General features: G+C 46.9%; 1 protein-coding gene across 1 annotated transcript in view; it reads right to left on the reverse strand.

The window, feature by feature from the left end:
* Positions 1-19659, reverse strand: part of LOC307224865 (collagen alpha-1(XII) chain-like) — a gene marked incomplete at its 3' end in the record, with an annotated part of 55935 nt that overhangs the window by 3716 nt on the left and 32560 nt on the right. The window contains exons 13-20 of the mRNA XM_079992035.1: positions 17623-17781; positions 15172-15300; positions 12595-12744; positions 8372-8566; positions 7697-7836; positions 5189-5316; positions 3559-3698; positions 1527-1717 (exon numbers count right to left, since the gene is read on the reverse strand). Coding sequence (XP_079848161.1) covers positions 1527-1717; positions 3559-3698; positions 5189-5316; positions 7697-7836; positions 8372-8566; positions 12595-12744; positions 15172-15300; positions 17623-17781 — 1232 coding nt within the window. The remainder of the gene's footprint in view (positions 1-1526; positions 1718-3558; positions 3699-5188; positions 5317-7696; positions 7837-8371; positions 8567-12594; positions 12745-15171; positions 15301-17622; positions 17782-19659) is intronic.

Below are 19659 nucleotides of genomic sequence, written 5' to 3' on the forward strand. Positions count from 1 at the left end.
CTTTCTCATTATACTTTTTCTGTTTTCATGGTATTATCGCACAGTTTTGTTTTATATCCTTTTTCAGACATCCCACTATAATGTTTGTATCATTTATCTATTATTGGCAGGTATCGTTCTAATTCTGCTAAGATGGTATCATTTTTGCAACATAATCTTATATATTCCTTAAATATTTTTCCATTCTCCGTATGTTTTCTGGTTGAAAACTCCCCTGACTTTTCCCATCAGCTTTGCCAGTTGGAAATACTCTATCATAAGTGTCCGCCGATCTGTTATTGTTGGTGTTGTTTCACTTTTCCAGCTTCTTGCTACGAGTATTCTTGCCGCCGTAACTGCGTACATAAACAGTGGTCTTGTGTTGTTTTTAACTTCTATTGGTAATATTCCTAATAAAAAAATCTCTGGTCTTTTTTTAACAGTAAATTTAAATAATTTCTTGAATTCGTTGTAGATATTATTGCAAAATTCACATATTCACAAAATTCACAAATTCACAAAATTCACACAAGGTATAACCTCTTCCACTGGCTACAAGGAAATGCTTCTTTCAAGGCTAATTTCAGCGGGGGCAGAGGGCCCTGTTGGTGCCAATGAAGGCCTCTGTGGACACCTGCACACCCCACTGCCAAGCCATGCTTCACAGAGTCTTTTCTTCACCTTCATCTCGCTGTCCTTTTCTGACAGCAGAATGACGACTGACTGCATCTCACAACTTCCAGTTCCTGGCCCCCAGCTCACTCCTCAAGGGACATATTGAGGAAACAGCCCAAATCCACACACTCATTCTGCGCTGCCGCCACCCCACACCTGCCAAAAGACCCAAATCCCTCAAGTGCATTTGGGTTTTGACCTTTAAAGCTCTATGCACAATTCAGGGTGTTGGTGCTGACCTTTAAAGCCCTAAACAGCCTCGGTCCAGTATATCTGAAGAAGCATCTCCACCCCCATCGTTCTGCCCGGACACTGAGGTCCAGTGCTAAGGGCCTTCTGGCAGTTCCCTCAATGCAAGAAGTGGGGTTACAGGGAACCAGGCAGAGGGCCTTCTCGGTGGTGGCGCCCGCCCTGTGGAACGCCCTCCCACCAGATGTCAAAGAGAACAACAACTACCAGACTTTTAGCAGACATCTGAAGGCAGCCCTGTTTAGGGAAGCTTTTAATGTTTAATAGGTTGTTGTATTTCAAAATTCTGTTGGAAGCTGCCCAGAGTGGCTGGGGAAACCCAGCCAGAAGGGCAGGGTATAATTAATATATTATTATTATTCTGTTGGAAGCCGCACAGAGTGGCTGGGAAAACCCAGCCAGATCGGTGGGGTATAAATAATAAATTATTGTTGTTGTTGTTGTTGTTAGTTGTTCTCATCCCTGAAGAATAAATCACATTTGCCAAATTCCCCCCTTCTGCGCAAACAGAAGGTACCTGTTCCCCACCTCCTTTTCGGATCTGGTCAACCTATCCTTTAAAAGACCTCCAGAGGAAATGCAAGACGAAGAACTAGATGCTGATCAAGGAAAAAGACCCTCACCCCACTTTCCTGTGGCTTGGCAACAACTTGCTGGGACCCAGAGCAAATGGTTTCTATGAGCTCCTTGAGGATCAGCGGGAGGTCGTCAAAAGTGCTGGCGTAGAACAGGTTGTTCAAGTTCTGATGCAACAAGACTCTTTTCAGTTCTTCCGGGTCAGCCCCCGAAATGCCCACAGCGATCACACGGATCCCTGGAGAGGGAGGAAATATTATGATGAGTTGCAGGGGGTAGCCTGAGTCCCACTTGTCATTCCTGGATCCAGCCCGGATTCAACTTTTAATATTGTGCTGGAAGCCGCCCAGAGTGGCTGGGGAAACCCAGCCAGATGGGTGGGGTATAAATAATAAATTATTATTTCTACTGAATCCAAGGCTGCTGCTAAAGGAGAGGCAGGACATTATTGAGGTGTCAGCGCTGCAGACAGCTCCATCATAGGCTCAGGTGGTAAAAAGGTAAAGGTAAAGGAGCCCTGACAGTTAAGTCCAGTCATGAATGACTCTGGGGTTGCAGCGCTCATCTCGCTTTACTGACCGAAGGAGCCAGTGTTTGTCCGCAGACAGTTTTTCCGGGTCATGTGGCCAGCATGACTAAGCCACTTCCGGCGAACCAGAGCAGCACATGGAAATGCCGTTTACCTTCCCGCCGGAGTGGTACCTATTTATCTACTTGCACTTTGACGTACTTTTGAACTGCTAGGTTGGCAGGAGCTGGGACCAAGCAACAGGAGCTCACCCCGTCATGGGGATTCGAACCACCGACCTTCCGATCGGCAAGCCCAAGAGTCTCAGTGGTTTAGACCACAGCGCCACCCATGTCCCAGGCTCAGGTGGTATATATATGTGTAAATAAGCCCTATATCACAGAGATGCCACAGTCTTTGCTATGCCTCATTCGGAAGGAAACACAATCCCTGGGTAACCACCCCTGGAATGTTGCACTGCTTAGAGATTGGGGTGACATGCAACAATACTTATTGAATTGTAACCAAGGAATTTGTCCACCTTAAATGTACACATTACAAAACCTCCTTGAAGCACCCATGGACAAGGTATAGGGAACTTGTATTGACAGTGGAATCACCAGAGACAGTAGCAGAGCAACCACTTTGCATGCTAAAAGTTCCAGATTCAGCCCTGTGGTATCTCCGGGCAAAGCTATAATAGTTTCAAAGTTTGTTTACAAATATCAAGCTTTCAAAATACTTTTTTTAAAATTGTAGGTTTGATTTTTATACGATTTGAGGTGAAACCAGAGTATTTTCGCCGAAGAATTGATGCTTTTGAATTCTGGTGCTGGAGGAGACTCTTGAGAGTGCCATGAACTGCAAGAAGACCAAACCTCTCCATTCTGAAGGAAATCAGCCCTGAGTGCTCACTGGAAGGACAGATCCTGAAGCTGAGGCTCCAGTACTTTGCCCACCTCATGAGAAGAGAAGACTCCCTGGAAAAGACCCTGATGTTGGGAAAGATGGAGGGCACAAGGAGAAGGGGACGACAGAGGACGAGATGGTTGGACAGTGTTCTCGAAGCTACAAACATGAGTTTAACCAAACTGTGGCAGGCCGTGGAAGCCAGGAGTGCCTGGCGTGCTCTGGTCTAGGGGGTCACGAAGCGTCGGACATGACTAAATGACTAAACAACAACAAAAGGTTTGATTTTTCTCCTTTTTTTTTTTAATTGTAAATCAGTCTACATCGTAGGTCTCCAGCTATTTTCGGACTACCACTCCCATCATCCCTAGCTAGGAGGCTCAGTGGTTGGGGATGATGGGAACTGTAGTCCCAAAACAGCTGGAGACACATGTTTGGGAAACCTTGGTCTACACTGACTGGCAATGGCTCTCCAGGGATTCAGGCACGGGACAAACCCAGCCTTACCTGAAGATGACGGGGATCAAATTTAGGACCTTCTATATGCCAAGAAGATGCTCAAGAGCTCCACGCATTGAGCTAAGGCGCTTCATCTTCCAGCTGGGGAAGACTCCACTTATGGGAAGCCCAGAGTCCAGATCGTCTCAGATCCACAGCTTTACCTATAAGGTGGGCCACTTTGGCAGGGGGCACAACATCGTCCTGAGATGGCCCATCCGTCAGCAGCACCAGAATGCGGGACACAGAGGGTCTCATTCCCTTGAAGGCTTGGAATATCTCTTTCAAGACGTAGCCGATGGCCCTACCTGAGAGAAAGCACAGAAAAGGGGCAGAGAGTGTTACAGTGACATGGAAGCAAGCATATATCCCTGTCTGTGGGGACTTGAGAGGGTGCAAGAACAGGTCTGAGTCCCTGAAGCCCTGTTTAATTCTCTAAGAAACCTGTTCTTTCTTTGGAAATGTCCCAAATCCCTATTTCTTTTCCTGTTTGGAAGCAAGAGAAGGCCGCAGCCTCCCAGGGTTTGTTTTCAAAATGAAATACAATCTCTAAACTTCGCACGGCGTTTTGAAAGACGCTTTGCAGGCACCAACAAGCAGCTGATTGGCAGTGCCTGCAAAGCCCCTTTTGGCTCAGCCGCAGTTTTACCTGCCCCACATCAGACATGAGGGCAGTTATAGGGCAAGTGGGTGTGGCCAAAATGGATTGGTGGGACTGTTTAGGCCCGGGGTCCCCTGTTGGTGATGTAACGCTTTTTCTCTACTCATAACTGACTTTCCCGAAGAGGGAAGATATCAGCTCACTAAATATGTTCCCCTTCAAGGAGAAAAAGCAGTTCAGAGAGGGCAATTTTGGTCTGGTAGGAGAAGGGGTCAAGCAACCTCTGTCAGTATATGGAAACATCACAGCTGCAGGCAGCCAGATTGTTGACATCACATGATGCGCCTATCTGTGGGAAAGAAGAATTTCCCAGGAAGTTCACAGGCTGGAAAAGTCTCTGTGAAGAGTGTAATTTGAAACCTTCCATGTGCGCATGCTCAGGAAGTTTGTCAGACTTGCTGGAAGAACTGAACTGAAAGGACGTGTTTTTCTCTAGTGCTGTAGACAGAAATAAAAGAATGTAAATAGACGTTTCTGTCTGTCTCCTTTTCTCTGCTAGGGAAGAAGCAGGAAAAGGGGGTGTGCATTTTTACCCACTCTTGGGAAAATGTCGCCTATCAATATCTCCCTGGTCTGTCCAGGAAGTCAAGCTCCGGGAACTGTGAGAGGGGCCAGCCTCTGTGGAGGGGGCTTGCAAACCCAGTCAATGTTTGTTTTTCCTCTGGACCAGGGTTAGACATTAGAGGTTGCTTAGAGTAGTGATCTAGTGATCTTGGAGTGAAAGTTCCTTGGGCACTTTGTGGGTGGGAGTATTATAATTAACCTGTGTTTTTGCTTTCATTTGAACTTTCAGGAGGGGTGGTGGTCATCAATTCAACCAAGTAACATCATCATCATCATCATCATCATCATCATCATCATCATTATTTATGCCATCCTTCATTCACAGATCTCAGGGCGGTTTACAACATAAACGTACAAAATACCGTATTTTTCGCTCTATAACACGCACCCGACCATAACACGCACGTAGCTTTTAGAGGAGGAAAATCCGTAGGCATGCCATCTGTAGGCATTCCCTCCATAACACGCACAGACATTTCCCCTTACTTTCTAGGAGGAAAAAAGTGAGTGTTATGGTGCAAAAAATACGGTAATTTTGTTAACAAAGAAAACACTGAACGATGCAATACTCGCCAGTTTTTGTGTTTCCGCCAGCATAGCGGAGTCTCTTGAGAGCTTTCAAAACGCCATTCCGGTCCCTATAACGGTTGAAGTGGAATTCCGTCCTGGGCTCCTCGCTGTACTGAGCTACAGCAATCTAGCATGAGAAGGCGAAAGAAGCATCTGAGTTTAGCAGAAAAAAAGGAGCAGAAGGAAAAACTATTCTGATTGCAAGCATTCCCATTTCGCCAGCAGAGCCAGCCAAAGTCAGCTAAGCAGCGGTTCCTAAAATTGCGCGTACATTTGCTCATCCCAGCAACTAACAGAGCAACCCCCCCCCAAAAAAAAACCCCAAGCAGACAGTGGCAGAGCAGGATCCACAGCCATATATATATATATATATATATATATATATATATATATATTGTTTTTCCTTAGATACTTTTTCAAACAACACATTAATCAACATAAACCTTTTTTGCTCTGCCGAGCTTACGACTTCCCTCCTTCCCTTCAACCGGTATCCCACATCAAATCCAATCGTGCATGCTAACTCTTTACAATATTGTAGGATTTACTTCAGTCCTGCTAGTGTCTTCAATTTTTTACAGTTATCATTTAAATATACAATAAATTTATTCCAGTCTCTCTGGAATTTCTGATCGTCCTGGTTTCGGATCCTGCAAGTCACTTTGGCCAACTCAGCAAAATCCATCATCTTCGCCTCCCATTCCACAATAGTGGGAATTTCTTGTAATTTCTATTTTTGGGCCAACAAAATCCTCGCTGCAACTGTGGCGTACATGAATAGTCTTTGATCTGTCTTCATAATCTCATTTCCCATCAAGCCTAAGCCAATATGCTTCTGGCTTTTTGGGAAATGTATATCTAAGCATCTTCTTTAGTTCATTGTAGATCGATTGCCAAAATGTTTTTACTTTATCACAAGTCCACCACTAATAATAATAATAATAATAATAATAATAATAATAATATATTATTTGTACCCCACCCATCTGGCTGGGTTTCCCCAGCCACTCTGGGCGGCTTCCACAAAGACCAAAAATACACTAAGATGTCACACATTAAAAACTTCCCTGAACAGGGCTACCTTAAGATGTTTTCTGAATGTCAGGTAGTTGTTTATCTCTTTGACATCTGATGGGAGGGCATTCCACAGGGCGGGCGCCACTACCGAGAAGGCCCTCTGCCTGGTTCCCTGTAGCTTTGCTTCTCGCAATGAGGGAACCGCCAGAAGGCAGTCGGAGCTGGACCTCCACGTCCGGGCAGAACGATGGGGGTGGAGACGCTCCTTCAGGTATGCAGGGCTCAGGCCATTTAGGACTTTAAAGGTCAACACCAACACTTTGAATTGTGCTCGGAAATGTACTGAGAGCCAATGTAGGTCTTTCAAGACCGGTGTTATGTGGTCTCGGCGGCTACCCCCAGTCACCAGTCTAGCTGCCACATTCTGGATTAGTTGTAATTTCCGGGTCACCTTCAAAGGTAGCCCCACGTAGAGCGCATTGCAGCAGTCCAAGCGGGAGATAACCAGAGCATGCACCACTCTGGCGAGACAGTCCGCGGGCAGGGAGGGTCTCATCCTGCATACCAGATGGAGCTGGTAGACAGCTGCCCTGGATACAGAATTCACCTGCGCCTCCATGGACAGCTGTGAGTCCAAAATGACTCCCAGGCTATGCAGCTGGTCCTTCTGGGGCACAGTTACCCCATTCAGGACCAGGGAGTCCTCCACACCTGCCCGCCTCCTGTCCCCCAAAAACAGTACTTCTGTCTTGTCAGGATTCAACCTCAATTCGTTAGCCACCATCCATCCTCCAACCGCCTGGTAAAAGTCTCCATCTACACCCTTACATTTCCAACATGTTTTGTCCCTCATCCCAAAGCCCCATTCCTCATGCCAACTGGGGCGGAAGAGGGGAAGGCAAAAGCCTTCTCGGGTCTATGGTAGCCTGCAGCTTGTGGAGTGACTGAGCCCAGGTGAAGGGAGCTAAATTGAGCCATTTCCTGCCTCCACCCAGAACACCCACACTCCAGAGCTTTGCATGGGCTGCCACTACCAGAAAGTCCACTTATAGTCCTTCTGCACCCCGTATTTTCGGTGCGACCTCTGTGCGGAAAGAGTGATGCTTGTGTGACTTCACGGGTGAGATGAGGGCCTTGTGGGACTGGACATCTTTCCGCAGGGCCTGCATGACAGAGCTGTTCTGCCTGGCCTTTGGTTTGGACTCAGTCTGACCCTTATGTTTCCCTCCCCTTATGGTTTTGATTTGAGGCTGCATTTTAAATTGCATTTTAACCTGTATTTTAAATTGGTTTCCCCACCCCCTCTCTTTCCCCCCTATTATGTTTTTACTGTGATTTTATTGGTGTTAGCTGCCCTGAGCCCAGCTCTGGCCAGGGAGGGCAGGGTATTAATTAAATTTTAATTTATTTTTATTATTGTTGTTGTTGTTGTTGTTGTTATTGTTGTTGTTAGTGACCTGTGCAAACATCTGCATCACAGAAGCTTTTACCTGTGTACCTTCAGGCCCAATTCTGGGGAAATAAGAGACGATGCGGAAGAGGAAGTCCTTTATTTTGGCAAAGTTACTTTGGCCGATGCTTGACGATTCATCCACCAGAAAGGCAATGTCTGCTTTGGATTTGCTGCAGACTGGGAGTGAAAAAGGAAGGCAGTGGCCTCTGTCAATCACAGACCATGTCCATAAGCCCCCCTCCTCCCTGCCCCATTTTTAAAAATGTAGTAACCATGCTCTGTAGACGATTGGGGAAGTGGGTTAGTAACCTCATGGTTCCTAGCCAATCTGAGCTATGCACGTAAGTTTCTACTGTGAACAGAAACAATGAGTTTCTCAGTGGCCAAAGCTTATACACCTGATCAAAGCATGGCCAGGCCCTTTGACATTGGGATCACTATGGTTGCCTGGACACACCCTTTAGGAAAATAGCAGGGCATTTTTTGTGGTGGCCCCATCATTATGAACGGCCTTCCTAGAGCTCAAATCCACAATCCTTCATTAAATGCTTCCAGGTATTTATTTTACAACCATTCAAGGTCTCACTGCTGTGAGTTCTGACCGATTCTCAAGTTTATTTTATTATCTTCATAAGCCTAGGGTGGACTTGAAGATGGGCCCTACATTCATTGTAAACATAAATTAAGAAGCAGTTGAGAGTTTCAAGCTCACCTGGGCCAGGGGTGGTAGCTGGCGGAGCTGTTGCCTTAGGGATCCTGGCTACATGTGCAAAGGTTGTTCTTGGCCTGAGAGAAGTGGCTGCTGGAGGAGTGGATTGTCTTGAACTCAATGGCAGGAATCTAGTTGTAATAGGTTTTGCAGATGGAACCATTGGAAGGGGAACGGAGAGGTTCCCACGAGACCCTGCTGCAGACAAACAATGCGAAAAGGAAATGTAAGCAGTAGCATTCTGGAACGAACCACTTCTGGGTGCAAGGAAGGGATCATATTTTGGAATGCTCCACTGAGTAAAAAGTGAGAGGGGGCTCTTTCCGCTTGCTTTCCCCTCTGGTCCTGATCCCATGAAGAGGAACTGAAACTCCACAAATCCCAGAGAGATGGGTGTTCGTGTTAGAATCCCTGCTCCGTGATTGCAGTCATGAGATTTTGTTTATCACATGACAGTGTATGTTTTGAGTCCACAGAGTGGGAAGTGACGGAGACAGGATGTTTGTGTTACTGCGTTCCGTGAAGTGGGACTATTGTCCTTTGTTCTTTTTCTCTTTGCTGTCTGATGCTAGAGAAGAAGAAGAAGAAGAAGAAGAAGAAGAGGAGGAGGAGGAGGAGGAGGAGGAGGAGGAGGAGGAGGAGGAGGAGGAGTTTGGATTTGATATCCCGCTTTATCACTACCCGAAGGAGTCTCAAAGCGGCTAACATTCTCCTTTCCCTTCCTCCCCCACAACAAACACTCTGTGAGGTGAGTGAGGCTGAGAGACTTCAGAGAAGTGTGACTGGCCCAAGGTCACCCAGCAGCTGCATGTGGAGGAGCGGGGAATCGAATCTGGTTCACCAGATTACGAGTCCACCGCTCTTAACCACTAACCACGCTGGCTCCCAGAGAGGGAGCCATGTTGCAGTGCTCCATGTGTGTTTATATGTAAATAAAGATTAGCCAAAATGCTGAGTTGCTGAGGTCTGTTACGCAAGTTGCGCAAACTCTGCAGACCCCTAAGTGTGCCAGTGTTGGTTGGCATCGGTCGCTGTGATGTTTGGCCAGAAGAAAGCTTTTGAAGCTCCCAAATGATCGACCAGGAGGAAGAGAACATGCCAGTTGGGCATGTGTCTCTGCCAGGGTCCTACTCGAGTGTAGGCTGAACTCCTGACAGTTCACTGCCTTGAGGTTCAGAGAACAATGTCCTTGGGGAAAAACCTGTCAAACATACAAACGAGCCTCCTTCATGCCATCTTCAAATATCTCAAGGAACAAGCTTGTTTTTCTCCTGCTCTGGAAGGAAGGACTCGAACCCACGGCTTCAAGTTTTGCAAGAAAGGACATTCCAACTAGAAGCACGGAAAAACGTTCTGACAGCAAGAGCTGCTCAACAGTGGAACGGTCTCCCTTGTAAGATTGTGAACTCTCCTTCCTTGGAGGTTTCTAAGCAGAGGTTTGAAGGCCATCTGTCAGGGATGTTTTAGCTGATATTCCTGCATTGCAGAGGGTTGGAGTAGATGACCCTTGGGGTCCCTTCCAACTCTACAATTTCTATGACTCTATGCCCTTTAGTTCAGGTCCACCCATAGTTCAGTCACACCTGCTTTGCAACCAGAAGGCCCCACGTCCAGTTCTTGCTTGTGGGTTTCCCACGTCCATCTGTTTGGCCACTGTGAGAACAGGGTGCTGGACTAGATGGGCCATTGGCCTCATCCAGCCAGCCTCTTCATATGGCCTTATGTTCAGTCTCCGTCATCTCCAGCCGAAGGGTTGAAAGGCTGGGAGGCAGTGACTTGCCCATCAACCCTAGCTAGAAAAATGCCACCTGCGCCACTGATAGAAGTAATACGACTCATGCAACACATCAGCGACTAATATACACACAATAATTACCAAAATGATTATACATTCTTTATCAATCTTCTGAGAAAAATGCAAAGCCACAGAGACATGCGAACTACCCAGCCTGTGATGGCCTGGGATTCAGACTCGGAGGTTGAACCTGAGGAATCCCAGCCTGTACAGGAGTCCTCGCCTCCAGAACCAGCTGAGCCGGGGCTGGGGCCTGAGCCTGAAGGGTCCTCACCTGTGCTGGATCCTCAGGTGCAGGCATCAGCTGAGTCTGCTCTGGCTCCTGAGGTGATGGAGGACCCATTGCCAGCAGGTGCTCCATTCTCAGCCCCGTCAGGGGAAGAGGAGGTTGCCTCTGGGTCCAGTAACCCTCCAGCCTCTCCTGAGCTACAGAGGCTCAGGGCAGAGAGGCGGAGGGAACTAAGTTCCCGCAGGAGGAGTGCTCGCCTCCAGGCCAGGAGAGGAGAGTCTCCAGAAGATCGGGGCTGTCCTATGCCTCGGGGCAGATAAAAGCCAATCAGCCCCAGTCCCAGGTTGCTGGAGCAACGTTGTTGGTAGCCTATTCCTGCCTGTACCCTGTCCTGCTCTTCTGCCAGAGTTCCTGACCTCTCCCGACTCCCCGCCTTGGACCCCGCTTCAGCCTTGACGGACAGCCTCCATACCGCACCCTCAACCTTGGACTGGACTCGGACCTTGCCACACAGTTAACTCTCAGGACCAGAACACAACCTAAGATGAACTTTTAATGTCTGTTTTCAATGGATTTTTCAAGTGCTCAACGCAGTCTTTTGTTTCCTTTGTCTTTTTAGGTAAGTTCATGAAGGTACCAACAAAGGGTAAGTTTGGTGTTGTTCACAATACTGAGGGGTGCTAGTGAAGTTGTAGATGGATGTTAATGAAGTTGTAGACAGGGTGCTGGCATTTTGCACCTGTTTCGCTCTGGCGGTCCAAGTAATCAAGAGGCCGCTGTTCGCCCCTGATGGTGCGCTTTTACTGGGGCTGCAGGTAGCACACTCCCATTTTCTGGGCTTCTTCAGTGGTCTAATCTCAAAGCCTTGATACGTATATTGATATTCAATTTCATAGAGAGTGTACTATTTCTTGGGGACGCGGGTGGCGCTGTGGGTTAAACCACCGAGCCTAGGACTTGCCGATCAGAAGGTCGGCGGTTCAAATCCCCACAACAGGGTGAGCTCCTGTTGCTCTGTCCCAGCTCCTGCCAACCTAGCAGTTTGAAAGCACGTCAAAGTGAAGTAGATAAATAGGTACCGCTCCGGCGGGAAGGTAAACGGCGTTTCCGTGCGCTGCTCTGGTTCGCCAGAAGCGGCTTAATCATGCTGGCCACATGACCCGGAAGCTGTATGCCATTTCCTTCGGCCAATAAAGCGAGATGAGCGCCGCAACCCCAGAGTCGGTCACGACTGGACCTAATGGTCAGGGGTCCCTTTACCCTTACCTTTACTATTTCTTGGCTTATGCTTAAGAGACTGATTTGCAGTCTACAACTTCACAAACATCCATCTACAACTTCACTAGCATCTCTCGGTATTGTGAACAACACCGAACTTACCCTTTGTTGGTATCTTCATGAACTTACCTAAAAAGATAAAGAAAACAAAAGACTGAGTTAAACACTTGAAAAATCCATTGAAATCAGACATTAAAAGTTCATCTTAGGTTGGGTAGTTTGCAAGTCTCTGTGGCTTTGCATAAGATTTTGTATTTTTCTCAGAAGATTGATAAAGAATGCATAATCATCACCCCTAGCTAGCAGAACCTGTGGTCAGGGATGATGGAAATTGTAGTCCCAAAACAGCTAGAGACCCACGTTTATGAAACCCTGCTATAGAGAGACACAAGGCGATTTATAGTAAGCTCGGCTCTTGCACAATTTGCTGTGTGGCAGCTAGCCAAGAATGCAAGACTAGCCCATGACTTAATGTTTACTACCTTAAGGTAAAGGTAAAGGTACCCCTGCCCGTACGGGCCAGTCTTGACAGACTCTGGGGTTGTGCGCCCATCTCACTTAAGAGGCCAGGGGCCAGCGCTGTCCGGAGACACTTCCGGGTCACGTGGCCAGCGTGACATCGCTGCTCTGGCGAGCCAGAGCCGCACACGGAAACGCCGTTTACCTTCCCGCTGGTAAGCGGTCCCTATTTATCTACTTGCACCCGGAGGTGCTTTCGAACTGCTAGGTTGGCAGGCGCTGGGACCGAGCAGCGGGAGCGCACCCTGCCGCAGGGATTCGAACCGCCGACCTTTCGATCGGCAAGCCCTAGGCGCTGAGGCTTTAACCCACAGCGCCACCTGCGTCCCGGTTTACTACCTTAGCCATGGCAAAATAATTCACTGCCCCAGCTCAGCAATGTTCCCTTGCGAACCCTGCAGTTACCGGTGCCTTGAGTAAGGGTCACGACTCTTCCATCGGAGGCTCCAAACACAGCACAAATCCCAATGGTGTACTGGGTATCAGGCAGCAAATTTTCCAAACGGTAAGCGAGAACTCCGCTGTCTAGGAGATGGCTCTGAGCAGTGTCTTTCTCTGAAACAGAAATACCAACGGCCAAGTTTGCTTTCCTCCTTGCAAAAGAGGTTGCTGCTATTATTCATCAGTATCCATGGCCCTTTCCCAGAACTTACAATCTGAGGCTCTAACTACATGTGAGACCCTCCCTGCCCACAGACTGACTCGCCAGAGTGGTGCATGCTCTGGTTATCTCCCACTTGGACTACTGCAATGCTCTTTATGTGAGGTTACCTTTGAAGGTGACCTGGAAACTACAACTAATCCAGAATGCGGCAGCTAGAATGGTAACTGGGAGCGGCCGCCAAGACCACATAACACTGGTCTTGAAAGACCTACATTGGCTCCCAGTACGTTTCCGAGCACAATTCAAAGTGTTGGTGCTGACCTCTAAAGCCCTAAACGGCCTCGGTCCAGTATATCTGAAGGAGCATCTCCACCCCCATCATTCTACCCGGACACTGAGGTCCAACTCTGAGGGCCTTCTGGCGGTTCCCTCGCTGTGAGAAGCCAAGTTACAGGGAACCAGGCAGAGGGCCTTCTCGGTAGTGGCACCCGCCCTGTGGAACGCCCTCCCACCAGATGTCAAAGAGAAAAACAACTACCAGACTTTTAGAACACATCTGAAGGCAGCCCTGTTTAGGGAAACTTTTAATGTTTGATGTATTATGGTATTTTGATATTTTGTTGGAAGCCGCCCAGAGTGGCTGGGGAACCCCAGCCAGATGGGCAGGGTATAAATAATAAATTATTATTATTATTATTATTATTATTATTATTATTATTATTTGGTTGTGGTGGGTTTTTAAATCCCTAAAAAACCCTGGCAAACTGTGGATCACAGTTGAGGAAAAGCATATAGAGGGATTTTCCTTAACCTTTCCCTCTCCAGCCTCTTCTCAGCTCAAAATCATCTTCCCTTAAGCTTGGCAGGTGAAAGATGCCGAAGTTTTATGGCATGCCAATCACCATAAAACACGGCAGACTTGATTTATCAGGCCTGGCACACTTCTGATTAGCAGAAAAGAGGTGGGGTCCGTGAAGCTTTTCCTGTGTGTCCCGCCATGGGTGATAAAAGCAGAGTGCGGAGGGCACATTTGAGCTGGAAAAAGACATAACAAATTATTTTGCTCAAGATGTGGCCTGCTTAGGGATGCACGGAGTTTTGGAAACAAGCAAGCATGTAGTTTGGGCTTCAGATCATGTGGAATGCGTGCTTTTATTCTTATTAAAATAATTTCAGTAGTAGAAAATAGAGCGAGGAAGGGAGAAGAAAAGAGCAACAAATAAAATAAGAAAAATATAATATGATATAGTTACTATTATGTTACATTTCTATACATAGGAATAATAATATTTTATATGATTATTAATACAACATATCTTCTGTAGAAACTAATTCCAAATGTCAGTATATTTGTCCAAACAAAGTCTATGTCTATAAGTTCGTATGTTGCAAGGGTTAACATGTCATCAATCGATTAAAGGGGATTGTAGATTTCTACTTCCAATTCATCAACACAGTTGTACATCGGAAGTCGAATGGAATCCATTCCGGAAGTCTGCTCAACTTCCAAAACATTCGGAAACCAAGGCACGGCTTCCGATTGCTGCAGGAAGCTCCTGCAGCCAATCGGATGCTGCGTCGGACATTCAGGTTCCAATGAACGTTCGCAAACCAGAACACTCACTTCCAGGTTTGTGGCATTTGGGTGCCAAAACATTCGACTTGCAAGGCATTTGGGATCCCAGGGACGACTGTACTAGTCTTTCAGAATGTGTGCTTAAACTCTGATAAAGTCTCTTGCTTGTTTGCATGGAGGACCTAGAGGGGTGGGTGTGTCAGAACTTGCGTTCGGCCGAGCTACTCCTCCGGTCGAGTCCTCTGACGGTGATTAACAACCTGAACCTTTGATGAGGCTCCAGGCACGTTCCCTAATTATGCAGAGTATACAAGCAGCAGCGAAGGTCGAGAAATATGAGCTATATTGCTAAGAGTTTTATTTCTAACTACGCAGACAGAAAAGAAATATACATCCTCTCTCTGCGAAAGCAGAGAGGCAACTGGTACAAAGAAACAGGAAACCAGTAATATCAACATCCGTCTCCCATGAGACTTCCAACAGTCTGGAATCTCTGGAATGTAAACAGAGTCTTGTGACTCCAAGCACTGCCCAGTGGCACAAACAGAAACCTAACAGGGTGGTGGTACAGAAACTAGGCTACTGAGCAAAGATAAATTTTACATTTGTTGCCCTGTCCACTTTAGCCTTTGGCCCCACCCCCTGCTGTCATGTGGCCCCTGGCAGGTCACCGAGAAAGGAATGTGGCCCTCAGACGGAAAAAGGTTATCTCATATGGTCACACTTCGCATGAACACCATTAGGCTTCTTGTTACAGAGGGTATCTTAGGTGGACAAATGCCAGGGACAGACGTCAACATACCTAGCTCGGTTCCAGATGGTTTCCAGACAATCTTATATTTATTGGCTGCAGGGACAGCACTCCAGGACAGAGAGATGGAGGTGCTCATGGAAGAGGTTGCCTTGAAATGAGTCACATAACCCAGAGGAGCTGCCAAGAAAAGGGGCATGGTAATAAGGTCCAGTGCCGGATTTACGTAAAAGCTAAACAAGCTACAGCTTAGGGTCCCAATCTCTTTGGGGCCCCAAAAAAATATAAAGGGGAAAAAACCTGGATGTACATTTCCAAACTATAAGATAAAAAACAAATAAAATAAAACCTACACACAGCAACAGTGTTTTGTGTTGTGTAGGTTCCAATGATATACTGTATTTTTTGCTCTATAAGATTCACTTTTTCCCTCCTAAAAAGTAAGGGGAAATGTGTGTGCGTCTTATGGAGCGAATGCAGGCTGCGCAGCTATCCCAGAAGCCAGAACAGCAAGAGGGATTGCTGATTTCACTGTGCAGCGATCCCTCTTGCTGTTCTGGCTTCTGAGATTCAGAATATTTTTTTTCTTGTTTTCCTCTTCCAAAAACTAGGTGCGTCTTGTGGTCTGGTGCGTCTTATAGAGCGAAAAATACGGTAAGTGGCACTGTGGGTTAAACCACAGAGCCTAGGGCTTGCTGATCAGAAGGTCGACGGTTCAAATCCCCGCGACGGGGTGAGCTCCCATTGCCCGGTCCCTGCTCCTGCCAGCCTAGCAGTTCGAAAGCACGGCAAAGTGCAAGTAGATAAATAGGTACCGCTCCAGCGGGAAGGTAAACGGCGTTTCCGTGCGCTGCTCTGGTTCGCCAGAAGTGGCTTAGTCATGCTGGCCACATGACCCGGAAGCTGAACACCGGCTCCCTCAGCCAGTAAAGCGAGATGAGCGCAGCAACCCCAGAGTCGGCCATGACTGGACCTAATGGTCAGGGGTCCCTTTACTTTTATCTTTAGGCTCCTATGATATAAGTAATGGCCCCCGCCTGCTAGCCTACTCCCTAAAATATCACTGGTTTGCTCATATCTATATATAGGGTGCCTACATTCTGCATGGACTGATTGCATGGCAATATGTGCAAATGGCTTGAGATACCTGTTAGGTCCATAAATTACCATATTCAACACGAAAAACAGTGACCATTTGTTGTTGACAAAGGACAGCTGAATATATAAAGGACCCCATTACCTTCAGTAGCTTAGGGCCTCATCAAATCTAAATCCGACCCTGATAGGGTCTGTCATTTTAGGGGGCGAAACTCAAATTTTGCAAACTTCTTCAGCAAGAGTCCTTAAAAGTATGCTTTTGGGTGTGAGGAATTCAAACCTGCTATTATTTTTTGTGTCTGGACAAAGTTTACCTTCTGCAAATGCCAGGCAATGCTTAATCATCATCATCATCATCATTATAATAGTAATAATAGAACTGCAAGTATCTGGCAATCGTTTTAAATGATTGCAATTTTACACACATCTTATATTCCAAGCAAAACAAAATCATATTAGTTGAACCAAAATATCTTTGGAATTCCCAAGCCATGTTACAATGCAAAATGAAACCCTCCCTTGTGTATTAAGCATTGGCTAGTGGAGGAAGGTTTCTTAAGAGGAATTCACAACCTGAATGGAAGGGGGGGGGGACAGGGGCAGCAAAATCTCAAGCTCTCAAGAAGTCGGTTTGGAATGATATTGTATGCAGAAGTACTGTTTTGGGGGGACAGGGGGCGGGCAGGTGTGGAGGACTCCCTGGTCCTGAATGGGGTAACTGTGCCCCTGAAGGACCAGGTGCGCAGCCTGGAAGTCATTTTGGACTCACAGCTGTCCATGGAGGTGCAGGTCAATTCTGTGTGCAGGGCAGCTGTCTACCAGCTCCATCTGGTACGCAGGATGAGACCCTATCTGCCTGCGGACTGCCTCGCCAGAGTGGTGCATGCTCTAGTTATCTCTTGCTTGGACTACTGCAATGTGCTCTATATGCTACATTTGAAGGCGACCCGGAAACTACAACTAATCCAGAATGCGGCAGCTAGACTGGTGACTGAAAACGGCTGCCGAGTCGATATAACACCGGTCTTGAAAGACTTACATTGGCTCCCAGTACGTTTCCGAGCACAATTTAAAGTGTTGGTCCTGACCTTGAAAGCCCTAAATGGCCTCGGTCCTGTATACCTGAAGGAGCGTCTCCACCCCCATCGTTCTGCCCGGACGCTGAGGTCCAGCTCTGAGGGCTGGAGAAGAACAACTACCAGACTTTTAGAAGACATCTGAAGGCAGCCCTGTTTAGGAAAGCTTTTAATGTTTGACGGACTATTGTATTTTAATATTATGTTGGAAGCCACCAGAGTTGCTGGGGAAACCCAGCCAGATGGGCGGGGTATAAATATTATTATTATTATGCATGGTAGAAAGGAGGTCCAGTTCTTTTTTTGTCTGCGATGCAAATATACTCACAGGTCCTTGCAGTAATGGTGATCCCCGGACCCTCTACCGAACCAAAAAGGACATACAGCGAAATCACATATTCCGTGTTGTCAGCCAAATTTTGCAGGCGGTAAGCTGTATTGGAACTGTTCAGAGCAAGCTGCCGGGGTCGGTCTCTTCCGAAGAACTCTTGGAACGCACAGAAACAGGTAAAAGACAGAGAGCAGAATCCTCAGTGTGTGTGTTTTACGTAGTTTTCGTTTATTTATAAAAGTTATTTCCATGCCACCAGCCCTCAGGGCGATGTGCAGTGTTGAAACATAAAACACCATTAAAAAAAATTTAAAATACAGATAATCATGTAGGTGGCTGACTAATAAAAATAAAGGAAATTAAAACAGCTCTGTAAGGCCTGTCAGCATTTAAAAAAGTCGTCACGAGATGCCTGCAAGTCAAAAGCGAGGGTGCCACAGCGTGGGAAGGATTAAAATAAATTATTTTAGTTCAGGCCACCTGGAATAGCTGAATAGCTCAGCCGGTACAGCTTGAGACTCTTAATCTCACGGCTGTGGGTTTGAGCTCCACCGTGGGCAAAAGATTCCTTCATTTCAGGGGGTTGGACTAGATGACCCTCGGGGTCCCCTCCAATCCTCCAATTCTATCATTCTACAAAATAACAGTCCTCTTCCAGATGATATCAGTGATCAGGCTGGGATATAATGGCTCAGGAGGTCCTTAAGCTTATCCTGGACCCAAATTGTGCAGGGCTTTGTATGTCAAAACAAAAGCCATCAGCCTGTCCCCTGCCAGTGTTTTAGCAGAGGTTCCACATGCTCTCGTGGGACACGGGTGGCGCTGTGGGTTAAACCACAGAGCCTAGGACTTGCCGATCAGAAGGTCGGCAGTTCGAATCCCCACCACGGGGTGAGCTCCCGTTGCTCGGTCCCTGCTCCTGCCAACCTAGCAGTTCGAAAGCACGTCAAAGTAGATAAATAGGTACCACTGTGGTGGGAAGGTAAACGGCGTTTCTGTGCGCTGCTCTGGTTCACCAGAAGTGGCTTGGTCATGCTGGCCACATGACCCGGAAGCTGTACGCCGGCACCCTGGGCCTATAGAGTGAGATGAGCACTGCAACCCCAGAGTGGACCTAATGGTCAGGGGTCCCTTTACCTTTACCTTTACCTTTACCTTTACCTTTACCTTTACCTTTACCTTTACCTTTACCACATGCTGTCAGCCACCGGCCCCTATCAGCAGCCTAACCAGTCCCAGATTTATGTATAAGCTCAACAAGCTCTAGCTTAGGGCCCCACTCTCTTGGGGCCCCCCAAAAATATAAAGGATGTACATTTCCAAAATATAAGATAAAAAACAAATAAAATAAAACCTACATACAGCAACATTGTTTTGCGTTGTGTGGGCTCCTATGATGCAAGTCATGGGCCCCGCCTGCTCGCCTGCTCCCTAAAATATCACTGGTTTGCTCATTTCTATATACAGGGTGCCTATATTCTGCTGTTTATAATTATTAGTAGTATGCATCATATATTTACACCTATTATTATTTCATGTTATAGCAAGTTTCTAGAGACTAGATTATGAGTCTTTGTAAATTGTGTTGCTGAAGAAACTTTTGTTATTGCCAAATGCCAATGTGTTTGCATTATTAAGTTCGTTATGAATAAAAAATCATTTTAAGTTAGAGCTTAGTAATTATTTCACTACTAATATACTTCTTAGTTTCCAGTACGTTTCCGAGCACAATTCAAAGTGTTGGTGCTGACCTTTAAAGCCCTAAATGGCCTCGGTCCAGTATATCTGAAGGAGCGTCTCCTCCCCCATCGTTCTGCCCGGACACTGAGGTCCAGCTCCGAGGGCCTTCTGGCGGTTCCCTCACTGCGAGAGGCCAAGTTACAGGGAACCAGGCAGAGGGCCTTCTCGGTAGTGGCGCCCACCCTGTGGAATTCCCTTCCCATCAGATTTCAAAGCGATAAACAACTACCTGACATTCAGAAGACATCTGAAGGCAGCCCTGTTCAGGGAAGTTTTTAATATGTGACATTTTAG

Source organism: Podarcis cretensis (assembly GCF_951804945.1).
Source record: "Podarcis cretensis genome assembly, chromosome: 10".
NCBI lineage: Eukaryota > Metazoa > Chordata > Lepidosauria > Squamata > Lacertidae > Podarcis > Podarcis cretensis.